The sequence below is a fragment of the Anolis sagrei genome, chromosome 1 (assembly GCF_037176765.1).
Source record: "Anolis sagrei isolate rAnoSag1 chromosome 1, rAnoSag1.mat, whole genome shotgun sequence".
Lineage (NCBI taxonomy): Eukaryota > Metazoa > Chordata > Lepidosauria > Squamata > Dactyloidae > Anolis > Anolis sagrei.
Window position 1 is genome coordinate 43,081,685 of NC_090021.1, and position 24,989 is coordinate 43,106,673.

Genomic DNA, 24,989 nt, shown 5'->3' on the forward strand with positions numbered 1-24,989 from the left:
AGCAGGGAAACACATTTCCAAACAAACATAATCAACAACTTTGAATGCTCAAGATATATTCACTTGTGATATGTTTTATATATTGCAAGCAGTTTATTTTATGCCATATCTCTGGATCAGAGTGACAGCCTAGATTCAGAGAGAAAAAGATATACTGGTTAAGTCTGGGTCTACTATGCCACTGGCTGAAAAATGCAACCAGGTTTCAGTGATGAAACTCACAATCAAATATGGCAGTAAATCAGATACATTGAGAGCCTGCTGCATAACTTCAACAGACTGTCAGAGATGCAGGTGTCTGTCACACTAAACTATGCTGGCACTTTGACACTATTTAACTACTATGGTTCTATCCTATGGAAGCTCAGGGTTTGAAGTTTCCCTGAAGTTTTTAAGTCATCTACCACAGAGCTCTCGTGGCTCAACAAACCAGAGCCTGTCCACATTCCATAAGATGCAGCAATGGCAAAGTGATCTCAAAGTGCTATAACTGTATACTGTGGAGGAGTACATTGTAACATTACAGCTTGAGCCAGAAAAAGCAAGGGAGTAAAGCAGGAAAGTGAAGCAACCAGAGGAAGACTGGGCAAGAAAACAGTGAATCTGCAATCAAGGCCAAAAACATGGTAGAACCTCTCTATTTCACAACATGAGTGGTTGATGAGGTAAAAGCACAGGAAGATGTTGTAAGCATCTCTGCCTTCAAACAGGCACTCTGCTTCCTGCAGGATCCAAGGTCCTCAGAGGCAGTGTGAAATGTTACAGCCTGATCAAATCACAAGGGTTGCTTTGTTTGATATTAGCTTTAAGAACGACTTTCCTATTCCCTTGCTCCGGTTTTCCATGATAACAATCTGGACTTCCTAAAGCAGCAAGCAACCCTCAAGTAACAGCAGTTAAATACATTGATGAAGCGAAAAAAGGCCTGATTATGTTTATACTGAAACAGAGTCCAAAAAAAAAACCTCTTGTAAGAAGTTGTGGAAAAATAATAGAGACCCAGATGTTTAAATTACTTCACCTATGACTAGCCATTTCAGAAAGGTACCTTCTGAATGAATAAGACTAGCAAACAACTTTTCAATGGATTCTTCCAGGAAAACTATTTTAAGATAAGAGATTTACTATCAATGGTGCATGCTTCTTTAGTGTATGCAAACATAAAGATCTCAAAAATGATCAGGGCATGAATAAACTAACAGATATCGAGGCATTGGTTCTACCTGTTGTATTTTATCAATGTTATGAGTTCTAGGGACAAAATTCCAAAATAGCAGTCACAGAAGAATAGTGATGGGTTAATCCTCTTGTAAACTGGGTAAAACATTTAAAACCCATTCAAGTTCCTGTTTTTTAAAAAACGGGCACTGCCAATCTTCAACAGCCATGTATATAATTTGCTTGCATGCCTTCCTTAACATGAGGAAAGCCTCCTGTATTCATGTAAATACAGCCAAATAAGTGAATTGAGACATCTTAGTTTAGAGCAGTGGTTCTCAACGTGTGAGTCCCTAGATGCTTTGGCCTACAACTCCCAGAATTCCCAGCCAGTTTATCAGCTGTTAGGATTTCTGGGATTTGAAGGCCAAAACATCTGAGGACCAACAAGTTGAGAACCACTGGTTTAGAGCCTTGTTTGAAATGAGTACATAAGCAATCATGATGGTGGATTTTGGACATGGATCCTTGTAATTCTTAGGACACACAACACGTAATCTTAGCTCCTTGTGAAGTAGCTTTCCACAGAAAAGTCTACAGGAGTTGGTAGTTAATAGCAACAACTATTGCCGTTGAATATGTTTATGAAAGAAACTGCATTCTGACTAATTTAACTGGCTGGAATTTGAGAAAGAGGGAATGCTCTAGCAAAAAACCACTTCAAAATATTGAGGGAAGCAGTCCCCTCTCTTCTTTCATTGCATTTATTTAAAAGGCAACTTTGTCTTAGGATTTTTTAAGAAGTTCACTGCCACAAAAAGCCATGCTGGCCACTGTCTTAGGTGGCTTTGGAAAGGGATTAAAAATTGACAGAGGATAAAGGTATCAGTGATTCGTGGCCATGATGGCATTGTATTCTTCCATCCCACCCAGTATCAGAGGTACTATGCCTCTGATTATACATTTCCAATGAACATTAAGTCAGATCTATTGTTCTCATAGCCCGTCTATGGCCTTCCCAGAAACATTTCATTGGCCATTGTGATAAACAACTGGCTGTGATGATTAGCATGATTTAGTCAGATGCAGCAGAAATATGTTTATGATCTTAGGATGGAAAAACATGGCCTGACGTTGAATTTTCAGAGTGGAAAGATGTTGAAAAATTGGTTCCTCCCATTAAAAATACCTTTACTCTAGGAATTCATTCAGTTTCTGCCAAGCATATATTTTAGGCTGGGACTCTGGAGATAACTAGCAAAAAGCAAGACAGTCAAATGTCCCGTATTTGAAAGGTTATTCAGATGTCGCAGCTTCTGAATTATATTTCATGCATCAATATGGGTCAGGATTGGAGTCAACAGCAATGGGCCAAGTATTACAGTTCAAACAGGATGGGTAATTCTCAATAATACTTCTGGAATCCACTCATGCCAATGGAACTAACTCTGGAGGAAATGTCAGCCGAGTTTTCATGCAAATGGAATGTTAAGGAGAGGCATTACATCATTCCTGGAGGCATGTCTCCATCTTAATTCTCTAGATACATCCTTACTTCCCAGGCTTGCTGCCGGAGATTCCCTTCGTGGAGATGCCAAAGAGCAAATCAATGACCTTTCTGTATTAAGCAAGTGTGCTTCTAGAATTATTGCTTCCTTACATCTGTATATATCTCCTTAAATAACCCAATCCCGAACATGCACCTTCAAAATAAAATACTTGGTCTCCAATGCTAGGTGTACGAACGCTATGCATTCACTTCTAAGTACACTCAGTTAAAGGATTATATGTAGTGTTTTTTTTACCAGTATAGCTACCTGCTCATCTCTTCTCCTCCTGCCCACTGTTGTTCCAATGGTTTTAATGACGCCAGGTCTCTGAAGGGCTGTGTGTCCAGTAACTGAAGACAGATTGGGCAGCGCATGGCTGTAGGGATGTGAACGAGAGTAGGCACTTGGCATGGAGGTGATCACAGTAGGCTGAACCATCCACTGTAAATCTTGGCTGGTAGTGATGGCATTCAAAGTAGGTATAAAAGTGCTGCTCGATCCTGGCATATCTACCCGGAATTTCTAGAAGGCAAAGAGAGAGGAGAAATTAGTAGAACCAGGGCAGCCACCTTACTGACTGATGAGCAACGTGGTAGTCAAAAGACACAGCCTTTACCAAGTGTAGGTCTTGCTCAGTATTTTCTATTCTGGCAGTTGGCAGTTTTTAAAATACCGAAGTAGGACTCTTAGTTCTAAGGAATTTTTAATTGAAGGTTCCAGTAACTGAATATGGAATCTTAGCTATTCAAAACACACATATTCCAAGCTCTGCACCACAGAGAGAAACAAATTCTAAATGGAATAGACTTTGTGCCACATATTTTCACCCGCTACAAGTGAGCACTCCTTGAGATATTCCCAGCTGGACAAACACAACATCTCAACTTGGTAATATTTCTCGTATCCACATTGGTACTTTCTCTAAAGTAAGAACAGTCTCTTAAAATTTGAAGCTGTAGATCAGAGGTGGGGAACATCTGGTCCCCCTGATGTTCCTAGATGCAGCTTCTATTATTGCACGCCGTTTTCTGTGACAGATAATGCCAGAGGGAACTATAGTCTAACCAGATCTGAAGACCCCATATTAGACAAGGGGAAAATCAGCCCAATTTGATTCTGTGCAACCAAAGTAAAGCTGTATGTGTGTATACATATATATCCATATGTATCAGCTTGAGTTGTCCAGTAAATATGACCAAGCACAGAACAACCTTTGGAGCTTATCAATAAAATGTAGAGGTGTTTAAAAGAGTATTGTGTATTCAATACTGGTTTCAATCTGGGCCTTTATGTAACATTTAAAAAAAATATGAAAATTCTTAACTGACGCTATACGTGCATGTGTACATAACAGAAACACACACAGGTCTGCACATGCTCTCATATAATCAGAGATACAATAGAGTTTGCATTAGAAATTAAACTTGCAAATTAAACGATTTGAATGTATTTAAGATGTTGTTGTATTTCAAATAATTGCTATCTGTTCATCATCAAAAGCTACTTTAGTAAAATACAAGATCATATTTGATGTTATTCCAAAGCAAACAAACTAGCAAAACTCTAAACCAGCATCTTCTAAGCTTAAGTGTGGCCTTTGATACCAGAAAAGAAGCACAAAATGACAGATACAGTTATAACCCATTTTTTCAGATGGGATTTGCTAAATTCCAAGAATAATAAACTAACAGGATTAATCTTAGAGGGGTTTTTTTTCTCAATTAGGCATCATGCAATGTCCACTCTTTGGCCAAAAGTGGTAGTTTGAAATCCTATCACTCCAGTATCATAGATGAGATATATGTAACTTGAAAAAGATGAAAATCAGCATATAACTTAGCCACCATTTACAGATGCATCCAGGTCCTGTTTGGACATCTTTTATGAATTCCCTAGTAAATCCTCAACAGGTAAGTTGACTAATCACAGAATCATAGAGTTGGAAGAGACTTTGTGGGTCACCCAGCCCAACCCCTTGCCAAGAAGCAGAAATCGCACGCAAAGCAACCCCAACAGATGGCCATCCAGCCTCAGTTTATAAGCCTCCATAGAAGGCACCTCCACCACACTCCAGGGCAGAGAGTTCCACTGCTGAACAGCTCTCAGAGTTAGGAAGGTCTTCCTAGTGTTCTATCAAAAATTCCCATATGTAGAATCAGAGTTCAGAGAAATCGGGTTTGGGTGCTATATGCATGCAGTCCTGGCTGAGGTTTCCTTGGAAGTTGCCATCCTTATTATTATTATTATTATTATTATTATTATTATTATTATTATTTTCCAAGTTCTGCCCAGAGTGAAATATGCTGATTCAAAATGAAGAGCCAAGCTGACTGATTTTGCATCATCAAAGCTATGCTAGCATTCAAAACAACAAAGGAATATCCCCAATTCTTTATCTTTTAAAAGGTGATCACATGTTCTATATTTGGAAAGCTAAAGGGAGGTGACTAAAAGTGACTAGAATTTCATGTTGGGGAGCAAAAAAAAATTGTCTTGAATGTTAAAGGGAGCAGGGCTTCAATCAACTTAAATGGTGAACAGTCACTCTTTCCAGCTTTTTGGAGTGGTAACTAATCTTGAAGGGACCTGTTCCAGTTTTATCTTGGAAGGGTCAGCCCTAGTTAGAACTTGGATGTAAGACCACATACCAGCTGCTGTATTTCAGAGGAAGGAACTAGTGAAACCATTTCTCAGTATTCCTTGTCTAAGAAAACTTTATGAAACACATGGGTTCGGTTCACTATAAATCAAAAGGCATCTTGGGCTTATACACACACAATTCACCTTTCTTTTCTGATTTCAACCACTGCTTTTATTATGATCCATTATGATTATTTATCTGCTTTTAACCTGACTTTTGCTACTTACTGTTTTGTTTGTTGAGGTTTGAACAATTTGTGATTTTGTATGTTTCTGGCTAAGGAACAGAGCATGGAAAACAAATCCTCTTTTGCAAAGACGTTGGAAATGCTTAACTTGAAGCCTCTTCCACCTACAGGCTTCAGTAAATGTGAATTTTCAGTTAAAATGCCAGCAGGAGGCACAACTGTTCAACATGCCTATTGTGGCCACATGTAAGGATGATTTTTAAAGTAAAATATAGAGACGCCTCTAGCTGCAGAAGGTTTACGTGCCTATAGTTTAATAATACCCTATAAAATGTGTTTTGAGATTCAGATCAGAAAAATTCCCTGCAGCTCTTTGTTCTGTCTAGACAAAATAAAGCAGTAGCTTTTAAAAAGCGACAAGGTAATAATCTCCTGCAAAATTTTATGTATTAGTACACCTTGTCTCCAGACAGAGGTAAAGCCATGTGGATAGTTTGCTGGCACTAAAATGCCAGAGGAATGGAATGAAAACAGAACAAAAAAACAAATTCCAGTAATTGTAGGGGGCTGGTATGGAGACGAGAAGGAATATCTTTATCTAAAATAGGAAGCATTCAGAAGGCTTACAAGAGTTCAATTAACTGTGTAGCCCATCATGTCTTCATTAACCAAGAATGGCCTGCAGTCCTACTGGACAAACCTGTTCTCCACGAGAAAACAAAAGGACACACTCTGGACTAAAAGAAAAAAATATTATATTCAAAGGGGACATAGGAAACTGATGGGTCACTTTATTAGAATGATGTAGGAGTTTGTAATTTGGAAATTGATATCTCACCTCTACAACGTCACACATATGATTTGAAGACTTAAATTAAGGGTTAAGGGCTGAATCCTATGGGGATTCTTAACCAGTTGACCCACTGAATTAACTAGGAGCCCCCGGTGGTGCAATTGGTTAAAAACACTTGTGCTGGCAGGACTGAAGACCAACAGGTCAGAGGTTTGAATCCCACTGGAGTACCTAGAGAAACTCATACTGTAGTTTTCTTTCAAGTATGTGTTTATATGTGCCTTCAAAGACAAATCCATTGGTTAGTAATAGATTCATAACCACATATAAGATTCATGAGTGTGGATCTTTTCTAAGACTTCCCAATATATTTCTCTGTACTGAAATCTGATTCACACATCAGGACTTTTGAGCTGGATAGGACAGCTCTTGCCTCATTACAGCTTCCTGGGAAACAGTTTTGTTGACCTGAGGTGGACAGCACATCATGTTCTATACCACATAATGTGCCACAAAGACTTTTTTTATAGGACAAAGGAGGATGAGAATGTAGCCCTTTACTTCCATTCAGAATTGAAGGTAGTGTTCATGTCTCTTTTACAGTGTGTGCATTATCTGGAACCCAAAACATAGAAAGGCAGAAAAACACACATGTATGCAATCTTTATGATTGTGTCCTTGTTTGCTTCTCTTACACCTTTGTAAGTGAAATGTCTGAGGTGATACAGCCTTAAGGCATAGATGTGTTTTATTAAGGAACACCTTACCTATGAAACAAGGCTTTGTTAAAACCTCAAGTCGTCAGTCCCTGAACTCAGTGCACGTTTTTCCCCTGAGTACAAAGAATCCAGAGCTCTCAAGACAGATTATTTGTGTCTCCAAAGAGGTTATGGAAAAACTACTATCCCTTAAACATGGCAAGAATAGAAAACTTCGCTGGCTTCACATGACAATTTTCTGATCCTCCACAGCAAGTGCATTCATTCAAATTTTTTAAAACATGACAAACAAAACTCAAGGTGCCTGGAAGTCCATGTCGGGTTCTGCAAAATTCAAAGTGAGGTTTTGATTTGTATTTAAAATCTTAACTACCATTCTTGGATGTTTTTAGGGGAGTCCTTGTGCTTCTGCTGGAAAAAAGGTGGCCTGGGGATACTGCGGCTGAAAAAGCATCCTTAGAGACCACAAGAAGTACTAAAACAACATTCTGCTTGTCGCAATGTCACTACCGACAAGGTTTGAGGAAATCCCTTCATAGTTCCTTGTTTGTTGCACAAACAATGATGAATACTTCATCATTATCTCATGTTAAAATCTTATTTATCACCTTCACAACCCTCAGAGGCTTATTAACAAGAAAAACAATGGCTTTTCCAGGGCCACCCTATCAGCCTCATGACGAAACTTCAAAATCTAAATCTAACAGTCTTCCCCCATACAACTATTTATAGACTGTATCTCACTTTACCTCCCAATCTATCCATCTGAGAAACAACCACACCGCAGAAAACATGTCTTTCAGGGCTAAAGTCCTCACTGCAGCATGAACACTAGTCATCTTGAGCTGGATGCTTGAAAGTTGTTTTCCAAATAAATTAAACATGCTAAGCTTCTATTATTATTATTATTATTATTATTATTATTATTATTATAAAATAATAAAAGGCAGGTATGATAAATTATTATTATTATTATTATTATTTTACCTTATCTGCCTCTCCTCATGGCTCAAGCCTGGTTACAAAATCACTAAAAACACATAATCGTCTAAAAGTATTCTATGATACACACATATTAAAATATGTTTCTACAAAATACATATTAAAATACACAGAATAAAAGTAATTAAAACTGGCTGGATAGACCTGATGATATTATGCTGTGTATTTTTATATAAAAAATGGGCACACACTGCTTAGGAAACAGGATCTATAAATCCCAACACCGTCTGCCCTTTTCTGATAAAAGTGCTCCCTCAGGTTTAACCTTGCAGAGTATTTTCAAGTGAATTGATATCAGTTCCACTTTGATAAAGCAAAATACACACCACCCAATTGTGTGGATTAGTTATTTGCACTCCAAGGGTCTGATTGGTACAATTTATCTAAAACATATTGTTACTACAGCACGGTCCTCTGGGATACAGCAATTGCATGGAAGTTTTTTGGCTTTGACAAGCTGTATTCTAAAAGGTAAATGCCGCCTCCTTTTAAAGGCAGGAAGAAAAATAATAATTAAACTTTGAAGGGAGGATGAATCCAAGAGACATTCCTGCTGGAGAGTCTAGCTGACATACATGGGAAGGAATTCATGAGATGAATTCTTGGGCTGAATGCAAAATTTGTGCTTGTTTGGAATCTACCAAATGTGTAATGATCAAGAAAAAAAGACAACTAGAATCTCAGAAGATCTTCTAGAACACCATGTCCACTGACAGATATGATGTTATTTCAGAGTGTTGTGTTATTATTGGAGTCTGGAACATGAAACAACAAAGACTGGAGAGCTGTGAAATATGTGCCAAGTACGACTCCCTCATCAAGCAGCTACTGCGGCTAAGCAGTACACTTTGAGATTGTATTTCTATGAAAATAAGAAATCGAGGACTTCTTATTTTACATTAAGCATATGGTATAGTTGCTGATGATGTGGATAAAGGAGTCTAGGGAACACGGTAAAAATAAGGACGCTTATGTGGATGTGGAGCTGACTATTGTTCCTGAAGCATGAAATTTAGGTAGGACACATTGTTCTAAAACTTAGCTGGATCATCAAAGGAAGAAGAAATAATTAGGTCATTTGTTTGACCAGATAAACTGATCAACTATGACTCATCTGTCACATAAAACTGATGCAGATCTAAATCTAGAGCAGTAGTACTCAACTGGGGGTCAGAGGGGACACCAAAGACCATCAGAAAACTCAGTATTTTCTGTTGATCATGGTGGTTCTGTGTGGGAAGTCTGGCCCAATTCGATCATTGGTGTGGTTCAGAATGGTCTTTGATTGCAGGTGAACTAGAAATCCCAGCAACTACAATTCCCAAATGTTAAGTCTCTTTTCCCCAAACACCACCAGTGTTCACATTTGGGCATTTTGAGTATCCATGCCAAGTTTGGTCCAGATCCATCATTGTTTGAGTCCACAGTACTCTCTGAACTACCATGTGAACTACAACTCCAAAACTCATGCCCACCAACCCATTCCAGTATTTTCTGTTGGTCATGCGAGTTCTGTGTGCCAAGTCTGGTTCAATTCCAACATTGGTGCAGTTCAGAATGCTCTTTGATTGTAGAACTGTATTAAGGGGTCATGGCATAAGGAAGGTTGAGAAACACTGATCTTGAAGGTAGCATTTATGACCGCATGTAGCCCTGGTGTTCTGGTGAGATGATCAAACTTCACTTCCTAGAAGTGTCAGTCAGCATGGTCGATAGAAAGGGATCCTGGAAATTGTAATTCAAAATATCAGGATACCAAATTTCCTCATTCCACAGAGGGGAGGATTAACCTGGGGGTGGGTTTACAGGAAAAGTTGAGACTTGAAAGAAAACATGGTCCAATACTGGAAATTGGCTGAATCAGAATATTCCACTGCAATCCTTTTTTTAAACAAACAGTTGGGCCACATGTTGTAGACAATGCAAGCCTTAAGCAATTCATTCTCCCTGCCCCCACCAACACTAGTCCCCAAGTTTACCGTAAGTGAGCAAATAACTCTGTTCCATTGCGCGCAATCTCTGGAAATCTTCCTCTGTGGAACAGCCTACAGAGGGCACTAAAGAGATGTCTTTCACATTGACTTGGGCAGGCATGGAGAGACTGATTTTTGGTTTATAAAACAAAACAAAAAACAACTTTGAAGTATGGAATGTCACAGACTGGCACCACTTGCATAGTTTTAAATAGGACAGTTTTTTAAAAACCCAAATGGAACCACTATTTTAAAAATAAAGAAAATAGTCATTTGCTTCACTTTGCCAGTAGATTTACACTTATTACACAAGTGGCAAGAAAGTCTTCCTGGAGGAAGAAAGACAAGGCCAGCTGATGTAAACACATTATGAAATATCATAGGTTTGTGTAACTGATGAGATTGTGCAATACCTTTCACAGGCACCATCAGTTCTGCCCTAGGATGGAGACACTTTTTTTAAAAAAAAGGGATCCTGTTTAAAAAATAATATCCATCCAGAGAAGAAGGTCTGGGGGAAAGGGAGAGTTACCAGCAGTTCTGATTTCAGTTTCAACAGGAAATATTTCTCATTCCTCAAGTTCCAATATCATTCGAGACTAGACGCTAACCAAAAGAAGTATCCCAAAAATGTAGCCAAATTGCTCAGACTTTGTAAGAACTTGCATTTCTGAAGGTCAAAAACCAATCAACAATAAATACCAACCAGCGCCATTCAGTCAGCAGAGGAATGTCTGCATGCCAAAGGAAAGCAGCAAAATCACTCCCCGGGTTGCTTGAAATTGGGAGCCAAGACCAAAACAAAAAAAAAAGTGAGATGGTGGTGGGGTATAAATGATGATGATGATGATGATGATTATTATTATTATTATGAACAAATGAATTATAGTTTAACATAACTCATAAAACAGCATTCACTTGTGAGTGAGAAACAGAAAAAAAAATCATCAGTTAGTGCTAGACAATCGCTCAGATAGCTTCACCACAACTAGGACCCAAAATCTTGTCCTCACACTTTACTATTGTTCTGTACCCAAAGTTATAATGCTCTATCTTATTTTGCCCTCTATCTCTATTGCTGCCATATGACCTATGCACTTTATCCATCAGCCTTATCCTCACAATTGTTTTTGCACCAGTCTGCCCACTTGTATCCAGAAACTGATTATTATCATAGAGCTCATTTGTTATTGGTTTGATGTTTTGTTTTTAGATTTTGTTATAATGTTGTTTTTTTCTGTTTTCTGTTGTTTAGATATTTTAATATGTTATATTTTAACTATGTTGATCAGGCCCATCCCCATGTAAGCTGCCTCAAGTCCCTTTGGTGAGATGAAGGCGGGATACAAAAATAAAGTTGTTATTGTTGTTGTTGTTAGAATAAATGGGGTGAGTGACAAGCAAAACAGAGACAGAATTCAAGATCTATTTAAAAAAAAAAAAAGGATTCACCTGGCAATTTATTATTCTTGTGGCAACTCGGTTATCCTGGAGCAATTCACAGGTCCTGGATAACTCAGCAAAACTTTCATAGGATAGCAAGATTCATTGTAAAAAATATATATATTATGGTATTCTTAGACCGGCCCATCAAGGATTGTATTCTAATCTAAAAGAAAAATTTCCAGTTTTAATTTTTTTTTTCACTGTTTTGAAAATATTTGTAAGACAAAATTGCTGTCTTCAAACCTATCCAATAATTATTTCGGTTAGCTTGGTAAACTTGTAACATAAACATAGAAGACAAATTCATTGCTAAGACTTTTAAAAAGATACTATATTGAATTGACGGGTTTGGATTTGCTGATGTAACAGAACTAGGAAACCGGGAATTTGTTTTTAAAAATCTTTTTTTACTTTACAATCCAGCTTCTCAGTCCAAAAATCTATCTTCTTTTGTGTGTAAGGCATGTTTTTCCAGTCGAACAATTTTAGATAATGGGAGTAATGAATCAAGATAACACAAACTAATCCTAAACCTATTTCTTGGAAGTATGTTCAGGAACACGTCCAGTGAAACATTTTCATGTGCAGTAAGGAGAACAGCAGTTTTGGAACCTCCAACTCTTTTTAGACCTATTCATTTTCTAAGTGTGGTCTTTCGGCAAAGAAGAGATTCTCAAAATCCTGGCACAGCCCATTACAAATGCATTAGCCTTCAGTGTTATGTTGGTTTAAATAAAAGGAGCTGTAAGTCCTAAACATTCCTTGCTAAGAAAACAATTTGCAAACAAGATTTATAGTCAGAACGTGCAACTCTTCAAATAGCTAACATTTTATAGAAGTAGAACTTTTGCTCATCTCAGAAAAGTGAAACAAGTATTAGGAGGGATAAGATAATCATGTCCCTAATTATGTGTCCAGAAAGTTGGAGACATAATTATGTTCTAATTACATTCTACTTTTCTATAATAAAAAAACAACAAAAAACTGGAGCATACCTCTTACAAAGATCCCGGTCTTTATTCTATTTCCCTTTTTGCATCTTTCTTCCCCATTCATAACACCCCTCACCAAATGAAGTATATTTATGTATATTGCCTTAAATACAAAATTGGGAGAATTTTTTTTTACACAAACACACTTTCCCAGAAGGCAAATCTAATCCAAAAATAACTGCAGTTATTTGGAACTTTGGAGGTCCTTTAAAAGTATTCCAGCTTAATTCACAAAACATATTCAGCTGAATCCAAATGGATTTAAATCTGGCCTACAGGCTTTGTGGGTAGGCCTGCTCCTTAAGCAGCCAAATCTAAAGGTATCACTAATTTGATGCACCCAGTTCTCATCAGCTTTGCAAAATAGCATTAAGACCAGGATTTCAATTGGTATGAGTTGAAATGAGGAGTCTAAAGAGCTGACGTCTGCCTTCTGGGAAAAGGCACAAATACATGTAAATCCAGAACTGTATCCAAAGAATTTAGGACAGTGGCTCCTTACACCATCCTAGCTGCTCTGTCTTGGCATACATATAGCTGAAATAAGAAGATAAGGAGCTTAAGAGCAAGACACATCAGTAAGTTGGAGGCTGCATGAGATAGTTCAAAATCATTGAAAAATTGACCAGGCAGGTCACACAAGGTTGCATCAAACTTGGCTACTCTTCCCTTCCACACCTTGGTTGTATAACAAATACTAGGTTTCGTGCTTCTGGTGCCCAAATGCCAAACATAACCATCCACCTCATCGTTTGTAAAACTCCAGCGTCCACTGAGGGCCAAAAAAAGGCATTGATGAAAGGCCACCACCAAGACTTGTGGCTTTGCTATGCCCAAATCTTATGGAACAGGAACCTGTCAACACTTACAACATATGAAGGCAGGAATCCCATCCCACATGACCTGAACTCCACAAACTCCAGCGGTGTCCTTATATAATTAAATACTCTGTCGTATACGTCTGAGTTCCTGGGACTGAACAAATAAATTCAAATGCTGAAGTTGACTTTGAAGCACAGTGAACTGGCATGCCACTCACTTCTCCCCACTGAATACAAATGCGCATCCCTTATCCAAAATTCTGAAATCTCCCAAAATTGTACACTTGGCTGGCTTAGAGAGAGCAACAACTTTGATTTTTGCTGGTCCAGTATAAGCATATTTTGCTTCCTGCACAACATTATTTTTTTAAATTGTGCATACAATTACCTTTGTGTTGTGTTCATAAGGTGAACATGACACACAAATGAATTTCATGATTAGACTTGGGTCCCATGTCCAAGATTATGTATGTATATGCAAATACAGACATTCCAAAATTCAAAAAATTCAAAAAATTGGTTGCTGTGAGTTTTCCAGGTTGTTTGGCCATGTTCCAGAAGCATTCTCTCCTGATGTGGGTGAAACGTCAGGAGAAAATGCTTCTGGAACATGACCATACAGCCCAGAAAACTCACAGTAACCCAGTGATTCCGACCATGAAAGCGTTCGACAACACAGATTCCAAAATGCTTTCAAGTCCCTATCATTCTGCATAATGTATACTCAATTAGTAACAAAGTCTCGTTATTAGTTCTAGGGGTTGTGACCTTTTAAAGTCAATGAATATATGTATATATACACACACACACACACACACACACACACATACACACACACACATATACACATACATATACACACAGGGATACAAATACATGCCTACATATGTATACATACATATGAATATATACACATACATATGTATATATACATATACTGTCAAAGAGGTCCTGTGTATACTACATATGATGCTATGATATTGAATGTCAATTAATAGAGGGTTTTTTTCACAAGTAAGGTACATTTAAATTATTTTGCATTGGTTTCATTGTGAATTGCTTTGAGTCCCTTTTTAGGAGAGATAAAGTGGAATATAAATAATGATAATAATACATGAATTTCCTGTCTATACTATATAAAATGCTAAATTAAAAACAACAAATAAAGTGTTATTAAATACCTAAGACCCTTGGTGACTGTTGGCTTACCCAAGATGGAGATAAACACACACATACACTGTGTATGTATGTATGTTCATACACACACACACGTAAAAGCAGTCCCCAAGTTATGAACAAATAGGTTCTGTAAGTTTGTGTTGACAAAGGCTTTCATGGCCGGAATCATTGGGTTGGTGTGAGCTTTCTGGGCTGTGTGGCCATTAGGAGAGAATGCTTCTGGAACATGGCTTTACAACCTGGAAAACTCACAGCAAACTAGTTCTGTAAGTTTGTTCTTAAGCTGAACTTGTATGTAAGTCGGAGCAGATACATTTTGTAAGTATAACCCCAGCCAAATATATATAATTTTAAACTTCGGATATCATAGGGAATGATTCACACACACATACACCCTGTCGTGTTTGTTTTACTGTCTGTTCCCCTGTTCAGAAGATTTCACCTCACTTTCTGACCCTGTGGAATTGGATTTTGAAGAATGTGGCTTGTTTTGGTAACAAAGATTGGTGATTGGTGGAGCTCCCTTTTAACCAAAATTCTTCCAGGAGTGAATTTCCCATCTGAGAGGTAGATTTCTCTCCCTTCCTGTTGTCTCAGCCTTTCTTAACTATGGGTTGCTGTGTGTGTATTTGATGCTCTGTTTTACGCACTTTGTGCCATATGTAAGCCGCCCCGGGTCCCTTTGGGGAGATGGAGGCGGGATACAATAATAAAGTTATTATTATTATACTAGTCGGGTGTTTGTAACTAGAGGACTGTTAAATATATATACACACATACACATAAACACCCAGGCCGCTCTTCCCAACAGGTTTCCTGTCCATTTGGGCCCCTCCTTGCCACAAGCGAGGCCCAAAGAAAGAAAGAGCGAGGTGTTTACACTTTGTTGACACTCCAGTGGAAACCTCCGCCTGAGCCAGTCCCCGCCTGTACGCACAGCCCTGGAGATCCCCGCGTTTCCTTTCGCCTCCCTCCCAAGGCCAGTCCAGGCAGAGGCGAAGAGAGGTGCCTCCCACTCTGGAGCCCCAGCCCTGAGCCAGAAAAGTATAGGCGTTGTTTCTGTGGGGAAGAAGGGGGCACAAAGAGCCTATGATGGAACTGGACCAAACTTGGCACACACACCCAACATGGCCAACTGTGAATACAGGCGGGGGCTAGGGGTTGTCGTTCTTTTTTATCCAGAGGACATTGAACCCAGCCAACTATGAATCTGTATCAAACTTAGTATACAAATCCAACATGACCTACTGCGAATACTGTGAGGGTTTGGGAGTGATTGCCCTGGGAATCTGGGAGTTGTAGTTCACCCTTATGCAGAGAGCACTAAACTGAGATGACTATGGATCTGGACCAAACTTGGCATACAAACTCAACATGACCTACAGCAAAGACTGTCAAGGTTTGGGAATGATTGCCCTGGGAATCTAGGATTTGTAGTTCTTTCTTATTCAGAGAGCACTGAACCCAGCCTATGATGGAACTGGACCAAACTTGGCATACAAACCCAACATGACCTACAGCAAAGACTGTCAGGGTTTGGGAGTGATTGCCCTGGGAGTTGTAGTTCACCCTTATCCAGAGAGCACTAAACTGAGATGACTATGGATCTGGACCAAACTTGGCATACAAACCCAACATGACCTACAGCAAATACTGGCTGGGTTTTGTGGTGATTGCCCTGGGAATCTGGGAGTTGTAGTTCACCCTTATCCAGAGAGCACTGAACCCAGCTGACTATGGATCTGGACCAAACTTGGCATACAAACAGATGACTTACTGCAAAGACTGTCGGGGTTTGGGAGTGAGTGCCCTGGGATTCTGGGAGTTGTAGTTCACCCTTATCCGGAGGGAGAGGAAGAGGGAGGGAGTGCTTTGGGATCCTGGCAGCTGTAGTTTGACAAGGTCTTCCGCCTTCTCTGCCAAACTATGAGCCGTGGCAGTTCAGGCGGTGCCAAAACGACATTAACTCTCGCGTGTAGATGCGCCCAGGGATTCACACTGAGTTCTCCCCGACTCCCCTACGCGCGGGGATGGTTGTTTTGTTGTCATTGTGTGCCTTCGAGTCCTTTCCGACTTATGACAATCCTATCACGCGGTCTTTCTGGGCCTTACCTCCCTCCGAGACTGAGAGAGCTATAGTTTGGGTAGACCCTTTAGAGGCGGTTTGGGCAAACTTCGGCCCTCCGGGTGTTTTGGACTTCAACTCCCACAATTCCTAACAGCCTACCGGCTGTTAGGAATTGTGAGAGTTGAAGTCCAAAACACCCGGAGGGCCGAAGTTTGCCCAGGCCTGCTTGAGAAGCAGAGAAGCCTCAAGACCTTGCAAACTACAACTCCCACGGTTCCAAAGCAGCTCAAAGCGTATCCCTTCTGCAGTGGTGATCAAACCCACCTCGAGACCCTCCTCTCTTTGCTTCCCCTTTCCTTACCGTCCGCGCTTTCCTCCCTTTCCCTCTTCCTCCTCCTCCGTCCGCCCAAGGCGAGCGGGGCTGTTTTCGGAGCGCCGAGTTCAAGCGGAGTGTCGTCAACGGGAGCAGGAGCGGCGCTTTTGGGAAGGCAAGGGAGGAGGAGGAGGCGGAGGAGGAAGAGGAGGAGGAGGAGGGAGGCGCGAAGGAGGCCGCAGAGACGGGCTCTTTCCAAGGAAGCGGCCCAGGCCAACGGGCGCCTTTCCCGCCTCTATGGACAGGGGCAAGCCCTGGGCGCGGAGGGCAAAGGCCAGCTCGGAAGCAACCCCCCAGCAGGGTGGAGTGGCCGGACTTTGCGCTTTCTTTGGCAGGCTCCACGGCACGCACTTGAACCGCCCTGGGCGCCAAAGCTATGGAAACGTCCGACTATGACTGTGAGAGCCGTTCAGCTGTGGAACTCTCTGCCCCGGTGTGTGGTGGAGGCTCCTTCTTTGGAAGCTTTTAAACAGAGGCTGGATGGCCATCTGTCGGGGGTGCTTTGAATGCAATATTCCTGCTTCTTGGCAGGGGGTTGGACTGGATGATCCATGAGGTCCCTTCCAAGTCTATGATTCTATAAGTCCGCCTGTCGCCTTCTCTGCTGGGCCTCTCCCGGGATTCCGAAGCATTGGAGCGCTGACCAGCTAAAAGGCGGCCAAACTGCATTCATTGGACATGGAAGGCACACGACGACAGCAGAAGGAAGACTCTCCCCGGCAAAGGAAGAAAAGGAAGTGGGCTTGTCCTGCAGGAAGAGAAGGGGATCTTCCCAAACGCAGGCATGGGCCAATTTGGGCCCTCCAGGTGTTTTGGACTCCGACTCCCACCATCCCTAATAGCCTCAGGTCCCTTAAGCGGCTGAAGCGGGCGGGGGAGGGGGAGGGCCTGAGGCTGTTAGGAATGGTGGGAGTTGGAGTTCAAAACACCTGGAGGGCCCAAATTGGCCCATGTCTGCTCTAAAAGGAAGTGAAGTGAATTGGAAAGGAAGGAAGGAAAGAACGAAAGAAAAGAAAGATAGCAGAAGGAAGGAAAGGGAAGGAAGGAAGGGAAGAAAGAAAGCAAGGAGAAGGAAGGAAAGGAAGGAAGGAAGGAAGAAGCCAAGGTGAAGGAAGGAAGGAAGGGATATACAGAAAGAAAGAAAGAAAGAAAGAAAGAAGCAGAGGGAAGGAAGGAAAGGAAAGAAAGGAAGAAAGAAAAGAAAGAAAGAAAGAAAGAAAGCAGAGGGAAGGAAGGAAGGAAGGAAGGAAGGAAGGAAGGAAGGAAGGAAAGAAAGAAAGCAGAGGGAAGAAAGAGTTAAGTGGGAAGAAGGTGTTAAAAGGAGTGGTGGGAGTTGAAGTCCAAAACACCTAGAGGGCTGAAGTTTGCCCATGCCTGCTCTAAAGGGAAGTGAAGTGGGAAGGAAGGAAGGGAAGGAGGGAGGGAGGGAGGAAAGAAAGAAAGAAAGAAAGAAAGAAAGAAAGAAAGAAAAGAAAGAAAGAAAGAAAAGAAAGCAGAGGGAAGGAAGGAAAGAAAAGGAAGGAAGGAAAGAAAGAAAGCAGAGGGAAGAAAGAGTTAAGCGGGAAGAAGATGTTAAGAGGAAAAGGAAGGACTAAAGGGGGAATCTGGAAACAAAGCTAAGAGGCAAGAAAGTGGGGGAAAGGGGGTTAAGAAGGAAAGAAAGCAACAATGAAGAGCAAATAAACTAGCTAAGAGGAAAGAAAGAAGTTGGGAAGAGTTAATTAAGAGGGAAGGAAGGAAGAAGTGAAGAGGAAAAAATTGAGTTAAGGCGAAAGAAGGAGTTAAGAGGGAGAGAGGCAAGAAAAGGGTTTAAGAGGGGTGGAAGAAAGAAAAAGGAAGAAAGAAGCCGCCAAGATTTGAAGCTGCAAGGCTATTCAATGTGAATCAAGGTGGCCAATTGCAGCATTCACACTCGCCTCAAGCAGGCAAGAGTTCTTTCTCCCACCCTGGACATTCCACAGATTGATAAACCTCACTTTCCTAGTTTCCAACAGACCTCACAACTTCTGAGGATGCCTGCCATAGATGTGGGTGAGATGTCAGGAGAGAATGCTTCTGGAACATGGCCATACAGCCCGGAAAACTCACCGCAACCCAATTTTTGACTCTGGAAAATGAATCAATCAGGGCCAGCTAACACCTCCCAACAAAAGATTCCCCCAGGCAGCCAGACCTTGAAGCTGAAAGACTATTCCACACTTGCCTCCTTGACATTCCACAGATATATATAAACCTCACTTGCCTAGTTTCCCACAGACCTCACAACCTCTGAGGATGCCTGCTATAGATTCAGGCAAAACGTCAGGAGAGAATGCTTCAGGAACATGGCCAGGCAGCCCAAAAAACTCTCAGAAACTCGAAGAATGTAATAATAATACTAATAATAATAATAAGTTGCTGTAGGGCCATGTTCCGGAAGCAATCTCTCCAGATGTTTTGCTTGCATCTATGGCAAGCATCCTCAGAGGTTGTGAGGTCGCCCATAGATGCAGGCGAAACGTCAGGAGAGAATGCTTCTGGAAACATGGCCATACAGCCCGGAAAACTCACAACAACCCAGTGATTCCGGCCATGAAATCCTTTGACAATACAATAATCATCATCATCATCATCTACAATATAGTTCTACAGTTGACTCTCAGCTGGAACTCTCAAGCAACCGGCAAAAACTACAGGAAGATAGAAGGAAGGCAGGGGTGACGTTGGAAGGAAGGCAAGAGTGAACCGGGAAGAAGGAAAAGAGTGACGAGGGAAGGAAGGAAGGATGAAAGGAAAGAAGGAAGGAAGGAAAAGAAAGAAAAGGAAGGAAAGAAGGAAGTAAAGAAAGAAAGAAAGAAAGAAAGACCGAAGAAAGAAAGGAAGGAAGGAAGGAAAGATCGAAGAAGGAAGGAAAGAAAGACTGAAGAAGGAAGGAAGGAAAGCAAGACTGAAGAACGAAGGAAGGAAGGAAGGGAGGAAGGAAGGAAGGAAAGAAAGAAAGAAGGAAAGATGGAAGAAGGAAGGAAGGAAGGAAGGAAAGGAAGGAGTTTACATTAGGGAAGAAGAAGAAAAGGAAGGCAAGAAGAAAAAAGAAAGGCAAAGGTCTTACCTGTTGCGTGGCGAGGCCGGGATAGGTGTCCGGATGGCCTGGCGACCCGCTGCTGCCCCGGGAGGAGGTGTCGAAGCTGCCGGGAAAGTCCTGGTACATGGTCCGAGGAGGCGCCCCCCTTCCCGGGCCCCGCCTCGACTCCCTTCCCTTCTTCCCGGACCCTCCAAGGCCAGGCTCAGCCTTGGCTCCCCCTCTTCCCCTTTGGCTCCTTGGAGAGCCCTTTCCTTGTGCTTCCCCTTTAAAGACAGCCCAATGCCAGCCTATCCCCAACCCTTAGAACTAATTCATGGAGATGCGGTTGCTTTTTGAAAGGCTTCTTTCCCTCCCTCCCTTCCTTCCTTCTATTCTCTCTCTCGCTCTGCTTCCTGTATTTTAAATCAAGGGCGATCTTCGCCTCCTGTATAATTAAAGCGGGAGAAAAGTGCCGGCTTCCTGCTCCGAGGTGACTCAACTAGCCTCACATCGGAAGCGCGTTATTTGTTGGGTTTTGACAACAATGCTCTTCTGAGTTATAGAGACAGATAGATAGGCACTAGATAGATCTCTCTCTCTCTCTCTCCCGACTTCCTGCCTTGCTCTCCCCTTCCCTCCTCTTCCTCTCCTCCTTTTCCCGAAGTGAGTCAGGGGTGAGTTCAAGCCCGGGCTCTCGGGGCTCCTGCCATCCTTCCTCCGAGCTCTGCCTCGGAAGCTCGCCTCTTCTAAGACCATGTGGATTCGCCAAACGTCAAGCCAGGAGGCTTTTTGGAGGCCACGCCCCCCTCTTCTCTGACGCAACGCGGAACCTCCCATTTTTGGAAAAGGGAGGGAAGAGGAGGGGAAAGGAGAGAGAGAGAGGGCGCAACCATTCTGCCTCTTTCAGCCCAGCGGCGCAGTCCATTTGCTCCCTCGCTGCCCCACCCCGAAGTGACACGGAGCTTGCATGGTCTCGTCCAGACTGAGAGCCCCATCCTTCTCTCCCGCCACCCCCACACTTGGACACTTTGGTCTCTTCCATTGTCGCAGGCCCTCCTGGCCAAAGATGGGCATTTGCGTCGCGCGACGCCAGCGCGGGTTTCCTTGGCGAGAGTGACGTGGCAGGCGCGCGAGGGATTCCCTGCGAGAGAGGGGAGGGGGCACAAAAACACCCATAAAGCGGACCGAAACCGCTTCACCTCCCTTCAAAGCTGGATCTCGATTCATGTCAAGGGCCCTTGTGGTGGTCTCTTCCATCTCTAGGGTTTATTGTCGAAGGCTTTCATGACCGGAATCAGTGGGTTTCTGAGAGTTTTCTGGGCTGCCTGGGCATGTTCCTGAAGCATTCTCTCCTGACGTTTCGCCTGCATCTATGGCAGGCATCCTCATAGGTTGTGAGGTCTGTGGGAAACTAGGCAAGCAGGGTATGTATGTGTGTATACACACACACACACACACACACACACTGGACATTCCACAGATATATCTATCTATCTATCTATCTATCTATCTGTGGAATGTCCAGGGTGGGAGAAAGAACTCTTGTCCGTTGGAGGCAAGTGTGAATAGAATAGGTTCTTGTAGGTTTTTTCGGGCTATAGGGCCATGTTCTAGAGGCATTTCTCCTGACGTTTCACCTGCATCTATGGCAAGCATCCTCAGAGGTAGTGAGGTCTGTTGGAAGTAGGGAAATGGGTTTATATATCTGTGGAATGACCAGGGTGGGGCAAAGGACTCTCTGCTGAAGCTAGGTGTGAATGTTTCAGCTGACCACCTTCATTAGCATTTGAAGGCCTGGCAGAGCCTGGGACAATGTTCTGTTGAGAAGTGTTGAGATGTGCCTGGTTGTTTCCTCTCTGCTGTTTTGCTGTAGTAATTTTAGAGTTTTTTTAATACTGGTAGCCAGATTTTGAATAGTGAATGGAATAGTGAATGGAATAGTCTTTCAGCTTCAAGGTCTGGCTGCTTTCTGCCTGGGGGAATCTTTTGTTGGGAGGTGTTAGCTGGCTCTGATTGATTCATTTTCCAGAGTCAAAAATTGGGTTGCAGTGAGTTTTCTGGGCCGTATGGCCATGTTCCAGAAGCATTCTCTCCTGACATCTCACCCACATCTATGGCAGGCATCCTCAGAGGTTGTGAGGTCTGTTGGAAACTAGGCAAGTGGGGTTTGAGTTGTTGTAAGTTTTTCAGGCTGTGTGGCCATGTTCAACCTCTGAGGATGCCTGCCAAAGATGCAGGTGAAAGGTCAGGAGAGAATGCTTCTGGAACATGGACATACAGCCCAAAAACTTACAACCACCCAGTGATTCTGGCCATGAAAGCCTTCAACAAAACAAGTGGGGTTTATATATCTGTGGAATGTCCAGGGTGGGAGAAAGAACTCTTGTCTGTTTGAGGCAAGTGTGAATGTTGCAATTGGCCACCTTGATTAGTTTCAAGGTATGGCTGCTTCCTGCCTGGGGGAATCCTTTGTTGGGAAGTGCTAACTAGCTCTGTTGTTTCTTGTCTGAAACATTCAAAAACAGAGGAATTCCAGACAAGAAACAGTCAAGGCCAACGAATCACCTCCCAACAAAGGTTTCCCTCGGGCAGTAAGCAGCCAAGCTTTGAAGCTGCAAGGCTATTTAGTGCTTTTTTTCCATAACAGGAGCAACTTCAGAAACTGCAAGTCACTTCTGGTATGAGAAAATTGGCCACCTGCAAGGATGTTGCCCAGGGGACACATCCTTGCCGATGTTTTACTATCCTTGTGGGAGGCTTCTCTCATGTCTCCACATAGGGAGCTGGAGCTGACAAAGGGAGCTTATCCGTGCTTTCCCTGGATTCAAACCTCCAACCTGTCTTCAGTCCTGTTGGCACAAGGGCTTAACCCATTGCGTGACCAGGTTGGGGGTCCTCTGGCTATTCAGTGCTAATCAGCGTGATCAGTTACAACATTCACACTTGCCTCAAGCAGACAAGAGTTCCTTCTCCCACCCTGGACATTTCACAGAAATATAAACCCCACTTGCCTAGTTTCCAAAAGACCGCACAACCTCCGAGGATGCCTGTCATAGATGCAGGCGAAAAGTCAGGAGAGAAAGCTTCTGGAACATGTACATACAGTCTGGAGAACTCACAGCAACCCAGCTCTAGGGTTTTTTTTAATACCAGGGTGGGCCCTAAACTGCAGCTACACTGTAGGGCGCTTCTCCATTGTAGCATGAAAGCACCACTGTCATTGTTAACAGTTCCATGTTTACTTCTAATTTAGTTCTTATAAAGGATTCCCCCAGGCAGCAACCAGGCAGGCTTTGAAGCTGCAAGGCCATTCAATGCTAATCAAAGTGGTCAATTGCAACATTCACACTTGCCTCAAGCAGACAAGAGTTCTTTCTTCCACCCTGAACAGATATATTAACCTCACTTGCCTATTTTCCAACAGACATCTCGGCCTCTAAGCATGCCTGCCATAGATGTGAGTGCGAAACTTCAGGAGAGGATGCTTCTGGAACATGGCGATACAGCCTGGAAAATTCATAGCAGCCTAGTGCTTATATTTTGCAGGTTTTACATTTTATTCTTTTTAGTGTTGTTTGAGCTGCTTTAAATCTCCTTTAGGGGAAGAACATAATGGAATAATAATAATAATCTGACAATATAGTTCTATAGTGGACTCTAATTAACCAGAACTCTCAAGCAACTGGCAAAAACTACAGGAAGGGCTATATTCTGCCTTGGTCAGACCACACCTGGAATACTGTGTCCAGTTTTGGGCACCGCAATTGAAGGGAGATGTTGATAACCAGGAATGTGTTCAGAGAAGGGCCACTAAAATGATCAGGGGTCTGGAGAACAAGTCCTATGAGGAGCAGCTTAAAGTGCTGGGCATGTTTAGCCTGAAGAAGAGAAGGCTGAGAGGAGACATGATGGCCATGTATAAATATATGAGGGGAAGTCATAGGGAGGAGGGAGCAGGCTTGTTTTCTGCTGCCCTGGAGACTAGGACGAGGAACAATGGTTTCAAATTACAAGAAAGGAGATTACACCTGAACATTAGGAAGAACCTCCTAACTGTGAGAGCTGTTCAGCAGTGGAACTCTCTACCCCGAAGTGTGGTGGAGGCTCCTTCTTTGGAGGCTATTAAACAGAGGCTGGATGGCCATCTGTCGGGGGTGCTTTGAATGCGATTTTCCTGCTTCTCGGCAGGGGGTTGGACTGGATGACCCACAAGGTCTCTTCCAACTCTATAATTCTATGCTGTAGAATTGTGGGGGTTGCAGTTTTGCAGGGCACCGCTGCTCTGGAGACCTTGTCAAACTATAATTCCCAATGTTTCTGCTGCTCGGTGGGATCCTTGAACTCCCAGGGCCCTTCCACACAGCCCTATATCCCAGAATATCAAGGCAGAAAATCCCACGGTATCTACTTTGAATTGGGCTATCTGAGTCCACACTCAGATATTCTGGGATATAGGGTTATGTGAAAGGGCTCTCAGATAACCCAGTTCAAAACAGGTATTGTGGGATTTTCTGCCTTGCTATTCTGGCATGTAGGGATGTGTGGAAAGGCCCCCAGTGGACTATGCTGATTCCTCGGAGGGTAGTGGACTCTCCTCTGGAGGTTTTTAAGCAGAGGCGGGATGGCCATCTACTGGGAGTGCTTTGAATGCGATTTTCCTGCTTCTTGCCAGGGGATTGCACTGGTTAGCCCATTAGGTCTCTTCCAACTCTAGGATTCTGTGCTGTGGAATCATGGAGGTTGTAGTTTGGTGGGACACCGGCATGCTGGAGACCTTGTTAAACTACAATTCCCAATACTTCTACTGCTGGATGAGATCCTTGAACTCCCAAGGCCCTTCCACACAGCCCTGTATCCCAAAAAATCAAGGCAGAAAATTCCCCAGTATCTACTTTGAACTGGATTATCTGAATACTTTGAACTGGATTATCTGAACTCAGATAATGTGGGATTTCCTGCCTTGATATTCTGGGATATAGGGATGTGTGGAAGGGCCCCCAGTGGACTATGCTGCTTCCTTGGAGGGTGGTGGACTCTCCTCTGGAGG

At 42.5% G+C, this 24,989-nt stretch overlaps 1 protein-coding gene across 3 annotated transcripts in view; it reads right to left on the reverse strand.

The window, feature by feature from the left end:
* The window catches only part of FOSL2 (FOS like 2, AP-1 transcription factor subunit), a 29,756-nt gene extending 9,027 nt beyond the window's left edge, over positions 1–20,729 (reverse strand). The window contains exons 1-2 of one of the 3 annotated variants that reach the window (XM_060754118.2): positions 19,991–20,729; positions 2,964–3,230 (exon numbers count right to left, since the gene is read on the reverse strand). In XM_060754118.2, coding sequence (XP_060610101.1) covers positions 2,964–3,230; positions 19,991–20,089 — 366 coding nt within the window. In that variant the 5' untranslated portion in view covers positions 20,090–20,729. Of the gene's footprint in view, positions 1–2,963; positions 3,231–16,890; positions 17,020–19,990 lie in introns of those variants that run through there. The other 2 variants (XM_060754119.2, XM_067464086.1) reach the window with 2 other exon arrangements.
* Between the last annotated feature and the right edge of the window lie 4,260 nt (positions 20,730–24,989).